General features: G+C 47.6%; 1 protein-coding gene and 1 long non-coding RNA gene across 2 annotated transcripts in view; one reads left to right on the top strand and one right to left on the bottom strand.

The window, feature by feature from the left end:
* Positions 1 to 1,573: 1,573 nt before the first annotated feature.
* Positions 1,574 to 4,369, bottom strand: LOC107110697. Its single transcript, XR_001482531.1, has 3 exons — positions 4,322 to 4,369; positions 2,680 to 2,721; positions 1,574 to 1,667 (listed from the first exon to the last, which is right to left on the bottom strand). It is a non-coding gene; the product is annotated as an uncharacterized LOC107110697 (long non-coding RNA).
* Positions 4,370 to 11,673: 7,304 nt separating this feature from the next.
* The window catches only part of PGPEP1 (pyroglutamyl-peptidase I), a 30,272-nt gene continuing 29,199 nt past the window's right edge, over positions 11,674 to 12,746 (top strand). Inside the window, exon 1 of the mRNA XM_015411495.1 lies at positions 11,674 to 11,744. Coding sequence (XP_015266981.1) covers positions 11,711 to 11,744 — 34 coding nt within the window. The 5' untranslated portion in view covers positions 11,674 to 11,710. The remainder of the gene's footprint in view (positions 11,745 to 12,746) is intronic.

Raw genomic sequence — 12,746 nt, 5'->3', positions numbered from 1 at the left:
TGTCTCACTTCCCCACCCCCACCTGGCTGTCACTACCACTGGGTAGCCATTTTCTTCTGCTTGGGCTAGGTAGAGAGGCATTGTTGCAGCTGGACAGGAAGTGGGCAAGCGCCTTCTGCCTCTACCCCCAGGTCTGCTGTAGAAGCAGAAGAGACTGCCTGCACATGGAATATGTACTTCTCAAAGGCTTTGGAAAAAACATTAAGAAAAACTCAAAAGCGGAAAGTCTGTGCAAAGCAGCCTTTAGTTCATCCCTGGGCTTGGGCTGGCAGCTCTGGGTGAGAGAACGTCAGGCTGGCAGGATCTGGGTGTGAACCAAGACAACAGGGCGATTGATCACAGGAAAGTTACGCCTCAATCGAGGAATTATGAGATCCAGACGAGCTGAAGGCAAGGAAGTGGGTGCAGGGCTCCACTTCAGCCCTGCATCAGGCTCAATGTGTGGCCAGACAGAGCAGACCGGGGTTCAAATCCAGCCACTCTCTCAGCCTACCCTGCCACACGGGGCTGTTGTGCAAGCATAAATGAAAACAGGACAATCCAATCTACTACAGTGAACTTTTTGGAGGAGGGTGGGACAAATATACCATCACTAAATTGTTCCAAGAATATAGTCTTGCTTTGCAGACTCAAAATATGGAAGTAGACAGTGTGGATTCCAGTAAAGACAAGAAAGAGATTTCACAGAACGAAAGTCAGCCCACAGCATTCATGGCATTCCTTAATGATTGTTCATTAGCCGACTATAGTTGCCTAACCCTCCAGGGAGACTAGAGGAGCACAACAGACCTGCCAGGCAGCCAAGACCCACCTTGAAAATGGTAAAGCTGAATGGGAATTGGACGCAGGCCTCCTCACGTGAGCCCCATACTCAACCCCCAGTGGAACAGATCCCTACACCATGCATTTGATGAACCGTCTCAGACGGCAGCCATGTTGGTCTGGAGTAGAAGAGCTAGACTGGAGTCCAGGAGCACCTCAGAGACCCAACGGGATTTCCAGGGTATCTGATGATTGACTCTCGAAAGCGGGGACCCCGGAAATCTTGCGCTACTGGACTCTATGCCAGAGACTTTACAAACAGAAAATGACAGCCAAGAAAACATCTTGCTGAAGGGCCACAGAGGGATTCCGAGGATAGGGCTCTCCCTGGATTAGAAAGAAGGGGCAAGGGCTGAGGAAGCCAGATTTTTGTTGCTAAGCATTCCATTTTTAATATAATTGGCACAAGACCTCAGGAAGGGTTGGGTCAGGGCCAGAGAACTTGTGGTTTATCAGACGTGTGCTGCTTTGACTTGCCAGGTCTCCGACACTGATGCACACCCAGCTGGAGCTGGGTCTGGTGCCGGCCAGGGCATGCAATCCAGGGTTCCACATTCCAGTCTTGCACTAGAAAGGAATAAGTACGGACAGAGGCACAGGGTGGTGATGGTCATGCATGGGGTAGCTAAAAAAAAAAAAAAAAGACCTTTCCCCAAGCTGGTTTCCCTGTTCAGCAGCCCAGAGGCTGTACCCTCTGTCCACACTGGTGGTCACCCAAAGGGCGCAAGGATGACAGCTGCCCTTACCCTGGAGGTACAGATGACTTCTCGGAGGTTGATATTCATCCAGTTGTCACAACTCACCAGGTGACCGTTGTAAGTCTCTCCATTTTTCAGCTCCACCAACTGGAAAGACAAAGTTACTAAATCTACCATGAGGCCTAACTAGCCTTAAGCCCAGTTCTCCCAGGCATACGGGAGGCTTCAGACTGAAGGTGGGGGCTCAAAGGAAGGAAAGCTCACAAGAAACCATGTGTTGAAAATCTTTACACAAAGAAAAATAGCCTATCATGAAAGAGCTCTGATGTGTCAGCTTTCTGTGGGGGAGCATCCCTTCAGGTGTAACCCCCCCCCTTTGTAGTTGGAAGTGATGCAGCCTTGACCATCTCATCTGCTGAGTGGAGAACCAGGTCCAACTCAGCAGCTTGTCTGCAGAGAAACAGGCACATGAAGAAGACCACACATGTGCCCACAGTGAACTCCTTTCATAACAATTAAGTGCGGTGAAGCTGCAACCACTTTACGGCAACCCCATGACGTTCCACCTCATGGGGGTTTCAAGGCAAGAGACGAGCAGAGGTGGTTTGCCACTGCCTGCCTCTGCGTAGCAACCCTGGACTTCCTTGGTGGTCTCCCATCCAAATACTAATGAGGGCTAAGACTGCTTGGCTTCCAGGCTCTGGCAAACTTGGCCTGCTCAGGGCTATGTAGGCGGCTACACTGACTGTGAATTCATTTAGTGCCACAGTATTTGCCATAGTATATATTATAAATACACAACAATTAAGGATTTTTTTTAAATTGCACCAACTTAGAGTGGCTTCCAGGCATCTTGTAATCAGGCTCCCATATGGAGGCAACCCTCCTGCACCACCTTCCAGCAGCAGGGACTCCCAGGCCATCCACAAATATGATGGTGTATGTATGTGCATGTGTGCATATGTGAACAGCAGCAAAAGCGGAATAGAAAAGAGGGTGGAGTCAGGAAAAATCAGGTGAACTTCCCATAAATCCCACTTTCCTCAAGACAGAGGTGCTGCAAGGATTTTGGATGCTGAATTTCATGAATTCACAAAACTGGTCTGTGCCCCCCAGCTCCACAAATGTTGGGGTTCTGAGAACAGCCCTCGTTACTCACCATGGGGTGGTTCTGTGCCGTCTTCAGCAAGGACAGGGGAAGCTGCAAGGGGAGACGAATTGGACAGCTGGAGAAATAGGCCAACAAAGCAAGTCAGCTTCCTGAACCTAAGGCATGTTAACATCCTCTCTCCAGTACGTGACCAGAGTTGGCACAGCAGACCTCCGCCACTACTGTTGCCAGGATCCTGCCCTCAGCTTTTAAAAGCAGCCCATCCCCTCCCACCCAAGCCTGAAGTTACAGCCTGCCAGTACCTACTATGCCACCAGGTTTCTTCCCCATGACTTAAAGAAAAACCCACATTAAGAGGACACCACAGTCATCCTCAACCATTCAAGAGGCCAGAACCCCAAAACAGCTTTTCAAGTCCTTGTAGAAGTCATACAAGAGACAGAAACACAGTCAAAGCACTGTAGCTTTTTCAGCTGAAAACACCCACTCTCACTTTGCTCCCCTTTCTTAAAGAGGTAGTGCAGTCCAGGGGCAAGCAGCACAAACCAACAAAGCCCTAGTCCAAACCTCACCTCAGTCATGCAAAGAACCACCCACATTATTGCTTTAAAACTTTTTTTAAAAAATCTGCCAGGATTTGCCTTTATTCCCTGCCCCAGAAAATGCATTTCCCACTGTACACCTTGGTTAATGCCAATGATACAGGAATTACCTTCTGTTAGTCCAATCAAATTAAGGAGGCTTACTCCCAGGTAAGCATGCAAAGTACTTAGTGCTTCCTCTCTTGCTTTTTTCTAACACCCCACCCCCCACCCAACTAACACAACTGGTTTTGAGAAACTTCAGCCACCAGAGTACCAGGAGGCTTATGGTAAACTCCAGGGAGGCTTGTGGTAAACTGCAGATCAAAATACTGGTTTCACTTACTGGGCTGTTGCAGACCATCACATTCTCACAGCCTTACCCTCCCACAATACCAGAACAGCACTAATTATGTTAGCCTCCCTTAAAGATTGCTGCCAGGCTAATAGGAACCCACACTAAGATTAAGGATATTATTATGCTAAGTTAACTTCAATTCATCGTTATACACAGAACACTGTAGCAGAAACATCATAATATGCCAGGGCCTCTGGACTTCCAGCTCAGCCACAAAGTTGCACCAATCTCCCTGCAAAATGCTGCAGCCCTTTCTTTTAATAAAGCTTGAACCCGGTGGCACCTTTAAGACCAACAACATTTAATTCTGGGTATATGCTTTCATGTGCTTCTACCCAGAATTAAACGTTCCTCGTCTTAAAGGTGCTAGTGGACTCAAACTGTGTTCTATTGCTTCATTTTAAGAGTGCCTAGCCAGACTTTCTCCCAGCGGGACACAAAAGCCCCTCAAAGCAGACACCAGGCCGGCATAGTCTTTGGCAAACCACCCACAGTACAGTACAGCAATCAATAACGTGGAGAAGGCTCTCTAGGTTGCAAGCCCCTCTAGAGCAGACATTCCTGACGCACTGCATGCACAGCTCGGCACAAAATGACAATGAACCTGTTACTCATCCACCCTACAGAGCGCACCCCAGCCCCCTTTCCACTAATGCCTTGGGAGGAAGCCCCTTTAAGGTCAAGGGGGATTACTTAGGAATAAACATGCCAAGAAGGGCACTAGAAGCCTCCTCCCACCCCACAACCTCACCATCTTCCCGCTCAGGCACCAGCCCAAAACCGCCAACTTCCGCTTCCGTCCCCACTTTGTCTGCTCTAGGCTCCTCGGTGCATCAGCGAGCTAATTAGCTCCCGGCCCCGCCTATGGGAGGAAGGGAAGCTTCAGAACGCAATGACGCAACAGGGGTGCAAGGCGGGAACTCCTTTTACCCACCATGCTGCACGGTGAGCCGCTGTCGAGGAAGAAGTGAGAAGAGAGAGGTTTCCCACAATGCCCTAGGTCGGGACAATCGCGAGAGGCGTTGCGATTCGCTGAGGCGGAATAAGATTATCTCTGCAATGTTCTACCTCGGTCAACACGCATAGACATATTTTATTTACTTACTGATTTAATTTATATCCTTTTTTCCCTCTCCAGTGGGGACCCAAAGCACCTTACATCATTCTCCTCGCCTATGTTTTATCCTCGCTACAAGCCTGTGAGGCAGGGGTGTCAAACATTTATTTATTTATTTATTAGACCCCAAATGGGCTCAGAGCAGTGTACAACAGTTAAATAATACAATTAAAACATTATTAAAATAACAATTTACACATAAAATATCATAAAATACCGTGTAACTATAGAGGTAGTCAGATGACCAGTCAGAATCAGGCCACTGGTGGACAATTTCGCTGGAAAGAGCTGGGTCAAAAAACTAGGACTAGGCTGCGGTCACACACACAAAATAATCCACTTTCAATGCACTTTCCAACTGGGATTTTACTCTGTGAACTGGCAAAATCCAATTCGAAAGTGCATTGAAAGTGGAGTGAAAGTGGATTATTTCGTGTGTGTGACTGCAGCCCTAGAGAAGTTAGGGGGAAGAGCTCCGTCTTGCAGGCCCTGCGGAACTGCAATAGGTCCTGCATGGCTCTGATCTCACATGGGAGCTCATTCCACCAGGCCCTGGTCAAGGCTAGCCGGATGTCCTTGGGGGCAGGAAGGACAAAGAGATGTTGATTTGTGGACCTCAGTGCTCTCTCGGGCTCATATGGGGAGAGGTGGTCTTGTAGGTATGCTGGCCCCTGGCCGTATAGGGCTTTAAAGAAGCATCAGGCCCCCAGAGGGCTTCCATCAGGCCCACAGTGGAACTGGCCATCTCCTGCTTCCAGTTCTGCTGCTGCTGCTGCATCATAGCTTGCGCCAGACTCTTAATCACTCAGCCATTTCATGTTTTTACCTGGGTCCTAGACTTAGAACTCTGAACACGAGATTTCTGTGGTGAATGTCAATAAATCAAAAGCAGGTTTGCAGCATACAGAGCTAATGTTTTAAGCATGTTTTTATTTTAAGTAAAAAAAATTATGTTTGTGTCCTTTATAAAGTTTATATCTCTGCTACCTGGCATTACATTTTATGACACACATGGCCTGACCCAACAAGGTCTCATTTCTGTCAGCTCTGGCCCTCATAACAAATTAGTTCAACACCCCTGCTTTGAAGTGTGTTAGCCAAGTGGTGTGAATGGGCCAAGTAAAAAATGACCCCTGGCCAAGGTAAAAAAAAAATAGCGCAGGTATGTTGTTCTATTGTTTTTTAGCCTTACTTTATTATTTCAGTCACATGAGAGATACACAAACCATACACGAACAAAACAGCAATCAGGAAAAGCAAAAACACAAATACTAAATCAAAATTTCAAAAGAAAAATAAAATGTTAACCGTCATTATATAATTTGTTTTACAGTTTTACAAAAAGGCTTCTATATATTTGAGTCCAGTGGCACCTTTAACACCAGCAATGTTTAATTTTGGGTATAAGTTTTCGTGTAAGCTTAAACCCAGAATTAAACTGTGTTGGTCTTAAAGGTGGTGTCGCTGGACTCGTACTTTGTTCTGTTGCTTCAGGCCAACACGGTAACTCATCTGAATGTATATATTTACGTTATTTCTCACTGGGACTCAAGGAGGATTACACAGAGTAAGTCAATACAATCAAGTCTCCACTGTGCCATGGAAGCTTGCTGGGTGACCAGTTAATGACATTTACAATTTGGCCACCACCACTTTCATTTGAGGAAAGTCCTACCAATCATGACCAAGATAAGCGAAACCATTTTTAAAAGACTACATATATTCATACGGTGTCTTGATAAGCGTCCATCATTAATCTGTGTTACTCATTACACTGCAATGTCTAATTATAAGTAATTATAACTGACTGTAATCAAATATGCAAAATAAGATCTATTTCCCTCCAGGCAAAGGAAAAAGATTATAGGTCCCGGTCACATGGGCTGGAAAATGCAGGGGGGGGGGGAAGCGTGGCTGTTTGCCCCGGAGCAAAATAACGCACGGCAGTCCGATCACATGTCCCGTGGAGGTCCCGTGGGTATGCCGTTAGGTGCCGATCACACGGCTATCCTGCACTGCGGCAAAGAAGTGGCACGACGTGATCACACTGGTAATCGCTAGGCGCCGCTTCCGTGGCAAACGGGAATTTTTTCCCCTCACCACAGTGTGCGCATGTGCCGGTGGGCGTTTGTGCACATCCTGTGTAGACATTAAAAAAAAAATCCGGTTTGCGACGGGACATGGACGGGCGCCGGATGCCACGGGATTCCAGCGGAAACGCGATCAGACGCCCACTCTTGCCCCGCGTTTTCCGGAAACTAGCACATCGTATGTACTAGTTTTTTACGCCGTATCTTTGGTAAGAAGCCACGGGTTAGCTACGGGTGCACTACCCTTCCCAGATGTTGTGGTGTGATCCCGCCTGTAAAATCCGCCTATCATTCGTATCTTTAGCGTGGCAAATGCTCCGTGTGAACGGGACCATAATTCAGCAGCCTCCTAAGTAGAATGTTGACAGGAGAGATACTAGGTAAGGCAGCTGGCTACCTGCCAGCCTTCCATACTATAGATCAGAGACTGGAGAGGGAGGATGTTTGGGGAGGGGACCTCAGTGGGATATAATGCCATATGGTCCACTCTCCAAGGCAGAGGCAGAGATCTGGCAGCCTTGGCCCGGGAGTTGGTTGCTGCCTTCCTCTTCCCCCTCATACCTATCCTGGGTGTGTATGGGAGCAACCTGAGCAAGCTCTCCCCAGCAGCATGCCCCATGGCGTAGGAGTGATGTTGGGGCCAGGGGGGCTGGCAAGAACAGTAGCAGCCCCATACCGGGCTGGAAGCACAGTCCCTTGCTAGGGGGCCTCCTCCCCTTCCAGGTGGGAAAGAGGATCATCTCTGGAGTTTGGTGTGACTGTCAGACTACTGGCCAAACATGCATGGCACCTGTTGCCTTGCAGGATTGGAGCCCTACACAGGAGCAAGCAGACAAAAGCGTGTACCTTCACACAGGGGTGGGTAAGTGTTGTGTGGTAAATAGAGCCCCCCTCTGTGGTAGGGAGGACCTTAGATCCCACCAGAGCCGCACAGGCATGGCTGCTGTCTGTCACCTTTGCTTATGTCTCTGCCCAGGGCTGGTTTCAGGTTTGAGGGGGCCTGCCCAGGATCCCCCTATGCCTGCTATCAGATCCCCCTTCACCCTAGGGTTGCCAGACCGTGCCTGCCTAGCAACTGGTGGGAGTTTGGGGGTGGAGACATAGGGGCACATGTTGTGTCACATGCACTATGATATTACTTCTGGGAAAACCCAGAAGTGACATTGGGTAACTCTAGGAGTCATCAGAAACTCTATGGAAAAATAGGCCTCCTAGTGATCCGATATAAATGCCAATTGTAGTCACCATGTAATGTAGCACGGCTAAAGGGGCCTAAGCCCAAGCAAAGACCACCAGATCAACAGGAGGAGAAGAAACTTTATTGGCGCCAGGTTCAGCCAGCGAAGAACGCTTTAAACAGACTGAACCCAGAGCAACGCAGGCTCCAGACTTTTATACAGCAACAAGGTTACACGTCACGTCTTACATCATAAGAGTGGGATTTTCCACTAACTAGGCTTATTTTTCCCGCCCAAAACAAACAAGCCTGCTTCTGTCTCTATTGGCTGGAATGCGACCAGCAACTATCCCTTTATACGGTCAAAGAGTTATTTGAATAATAAATGCCTGCTTCAGTAATAGGGGGAAACAAGTCTCTGAAACAATTCTAAGTTGAAAGAGGGCTGACATGTGAACTTCAGGCTCAATTTTTGTTTGCTCCTGAAAACGATTAACTGTAAAGGAAGTTCCCTGCAACATTTACATCCTGTTAAACCAACAGGCAGCAACAATCGAAAAGAAGGCTCTTATTGTGAATGCTCCTTCATTTCCCTTGGGGCCATTATACCAACTGGCTTTCCAAAGAGCAAAGATGGGTGGTGGTGGTGGAAAATACTGTCAAGAAAAAAGCCATATTATGGCGACCCCTCATGGGGGTTTCAGGCAAGAGGTGAACAGAGGTGGTTTGCCATTGCCTGTCTCCATCTGCATAGTGACCCTGGACTTCCTTGGTGGTCTCCCATCCAAGCCCAAACAAGGGCTGACTCTGCTTAGCTTTTAAGATCTGATATCAGGCTAACAGCTACTCCCATTGGAGCCAGTCTACTTAGGCTGAAGAGCCCGTCTTCCTGCCCATTCCCGGCAGAATGCACTAGGGAAAGGAAAGGAGAAGAGGGGGCCACATACTGTCACACACGGTATCATTCTGGACATTGTGGCTTAAGCGCTATGTTTGGACAAATTCAACACTTTGAATAATATTTTAAAAATTTAAGGACAATGTAATATGTCATTCTCTTACATTTTTAAAGAAAACCCACGCAGAGAACTGTGCCATCTGCTACAAACATGCTGTCTGCTGGGGTTTTCAACTTCCAGAGGGGCCTGGAGATCTCCTGGGAGGGGTTGTGGTTCAACTGCAGAGCACCTGCTTGCAACGCAGGAGGTCCCTGGTTCTATCCCCAGCATCTCCAGTTAAAGAATCTGACAGTAGGTGAAGTACTGCCAGTCTGTGCAGACTGTAGCTGTGATGGACTGACAGTCTAATTCAGTATGGCACAGCTTCATGTGTGTTTGTGGAATTGGCAACCCACTCAAATATTTCAGCAGAATTTAAGTCTCCTCCACAGAAATCACTGGGGCACCCCATCGCTTGCACTGCTCATTACACATTCACTCAGGTGTACGCTCAGTGGGCAAGAGGAAACACCCATTTTTAGTAAAAAGGGTGTGGATGGGAAATAACCCCATCTCTGTATTTTGGAATGTGGAGCAGAGATCACCCAACAGGACCTGTGGGAAATGGCAACTGCCAGCATCTCTAGGAATCTGGAGCCACGATGGTTAACTTCTGGGTAAGAAGAGTCCTCAGCTTCTATGTGATGGGAGGGCAGAGGGGGTAGCCTAGGTGGCTTGGGACTGGGGTATCTGAAGGACTGTCTTGCCCAATCAATCAAAGGAACTGTTTTGGTGGACACATGAGAAAAAGCCTTTTCAGTGGCAGCCCCACAATTCTGGAACAACCTCCCCAGAGAGGTGCACCTGGCCCCCTCTCAGTCTTCCTGAAGACTCTGTCTTTAGGAGGCAGTTGGAGATGGTTTTATTAGGACTGCATTTTACTAATTGGTTTTTTAAAAATTGTGACCTTTTGTGTGGTTTCATAATAATTGTTTTTATATTTATATATTTGTATAGTCATTTTTTTTGTATTGTAACCTTGAGTTCCACAAGAGAAAAGTGGCTAATAAATGTTTCAAATAAATAATGAATAGAGAAATATCTGGCTCCTGTTGGCAGTTGGTAGAATACTCCGTGTGTGGAAACGGATAGAAAAAGCCCAGCCTGTGACATTTCTATGCACAGACCAAATGCATAGAGTTCCATAACACCAGAGATTTGGCCATGAGGCAGTCATCCTACCTCGCTTACTCAGGCTTAACACCTGCAAGGGGAGAGAAATTCTTCGTCTCAGTTAAGCTCTAAGTGGATAGGCACAACCCTGCTGACTAGTCCAGCCATTCCGAACTGGACACTGCTTTGTTTTTTATTTATTTCACTTCATTTGTATCCCACCTTCCTTCCCAATGTGGACCCGAGGCAGTTTACAGCATTCTACTCTCCTCTGTTTTATCCTGACAACAAAACTATAAATAGGTTAGGCTGAGAGTGCAAGTGGCCGAAGGTCACCCAGCAAGTTTCTATGGTACCAGTGGGGATTCGAACCAAGGTCTTCCAAATATTAGTCCAGCACCCTTAACCACCACATGACTACACTGGCTCTCTCTTCAGATTTGCTCATCTGTTTTTAGATTAGCTGCAGAGTGTTCTGGGAGAGAGAAAAGGCCTGTATGCACATTTACTCAGAAGTAAATCAGCTTGCAGCCGTCATCCCTTTTTATGCCTTCAGGCTCCTCATCCGTATTTCTACCCCGCCTCGGACATAGCGGTCCATAATGGGAACAGGAAGTGGTGGGGCGTAGAAGATTCTTTATTTATTTATTTATTAAATTTATATCCCGCCCTCCCCCGTAGGGCTCAGGGCGGCTTACATAGCAAGAAATCTTGCAATAATAAAACATCAAATAATTTAGTTACATTTAAAACAAATTCTACAGTTTAAAACCATCACAATACAATAAATACAATACATTAAAGTGCTCAACAATCTCAGCGCCGGAACCTCAGGGAGATGTCAACCGCATCCACATCCAAACACCCTGGTAGGCATTCCGTGTCCTTAATATTAGGTGTCAATTCCGATGTTTCTTCCTTCCATCCTAGGGCCCTTCCCCCCCCCCTTCAGAAGGTCGCGTTTGCACCCTCCCTGTGCGTGGAAGCGTCGAATGGAAACCGGAAATGTGGACTGCCTATATGTGCTTTCTCTTACTATTACATCTTTGGGTGACTCCACACTAGACCTTAAATGCTGGTTCAACCCTGCCCCTGAACTTACATTCTACACTAGAGTTCGCCCTTGTAATTATCTCAGGGGATTTTTTGTTTCCACATTACATTACATTGAGGTCACCCGGGTTTCGCCCCACACTTGTCCCAGGATAAATGGACGCTGTTATAACCAGGGATAAATGCAAGGTATTGTGTCCTAAGTTGAACTCTGAAAAACCAGGGGTGAGATACAAGTGCGGAAAGGACTTTTTTGTCGTGCAAATGGAGGCTTGCAATGAGAGCCGGAACTGATTATATATAAGGAGAGGAAATTTCAAAACTCTTTGTGACCAGCGATGCTTTCCAGGTCGGGGCTCTTAACAGAAGGGGAGGGGAACAACGCAAAGCCGCTCTTGTTCTGCAAAATCCTCTCTATGGTTTTTCTTGGCCCATTACGTCTCTTCTGCCGTCTGACGGGCGGGGCCAGGTCGACTCACGTGGCCGTTATGGGCGGGGCCCGCGTGCCCTGAGGGGGGCGGGCGCGGCGCTCAGTTAGTCAGTCGCCTTAAGTTGCTTGGGCAGGAGGAAGGCGAGGCAGGGAAGGGCGGCCATGGAAAAGCCCCGGCGGCCCGTGGTGGTGACGGGTAAGGGAGAGGAAAAAGGGAGGGGCCCGAGGGGGAAAACAATTAAAGGGGGGCATTTTAGGGGGGGACTTTTTTTGTCCCTTCTCAAAACTCTCCCCCCTTCAACAAGGCCCCCCCCGAAACCGTTCCCCTTTCTTTAGTTCCTCCTCCCCCCCCCCGAAATCCCCCCCCTTCCAGTAACTTTACACTTCGGCGACGGTCCACCAAATGAACTGCCCCTCAGGGACAAAATAAACTTGGTTGGTTAGCTGTGCTACTTAGTAGCGAGTAACGGTAACTTAGCAGCCCCACCCGAGAATTAATTGTTCATAACTCGCTATCTCTGGCATAGCTCTTTTCCTCACAGCTTCTCAGCCTTTCTGCTTATCTCTGTTTATTCCACCTGCTAACCGCTTCTTGTTAAAAGCCTCCACCCTATTTGTCCCGTCCGAGTAATCCCTCCTTGAATAATACGGGCTACCCCGTCCCCTTGAATCGCCACGTCTGAAAATTTTCCCCTCCTTAAAATCTCCCTCCCCGAATGGATTGTCTTCTAAAAAGCCTTAAATAAGTGATCTCTTTACCAGTCCTATGCCCCCGCCCCGTGGATCATTCATTTTCTCTTTGCTCCTGTATCTCTCCTAACTTTCTGTACTTTCATTTTTGCCCCTCCCCCCATATTTAGTCCTAAACATGTTTTCGGGGAAGAGAATGGAGAGCTGAGCGGTTCCGTCTGAAAGATCAGTGGGGTGGCTTCTTGTTGTTGGCTCCACCACTTTTTTTTCCTTATCTGTGGGAAATAAAGTGCAAGTTCTCTTATCTTGATAAAGTTGTCTTGCTTACTCCGTGGGTAAAAAGAAGTTGCCTTGTTTTCCTGGAATGTGGTTTTGTGTGTATTTGGGAAGCAGCGTCCTTGTAAAATTTGGATGCAAGAGGGAGCCCTGTCTAAGATTCTCTGTGCCCCCCCCCCACCTCTTGGGCTGCTTCCCGTTGGTAGAAAAACTGGTGTCAGCTGGAACTTGG

This window comes from Gekko japonicus, unplaced genomic scaffold, assembly GCF_001447785.1.
Source record: "Gekko japonicus isolate JY-2015 unplaced genomic scaffold, Gekko_japonicus_V1.1 scaffold5400, whole genome shotgun sequence".
In the NCBI taxonomy this organism is placed as follows: Eukaryota; Metazoa; Chordata; class Lepidosauria; order Squamata; family Gekkonidae; genus Gekko; species Gekko japonicus.
This window is presented reverse-complemented; position numbering and strand designations above follow the sequence as displayed.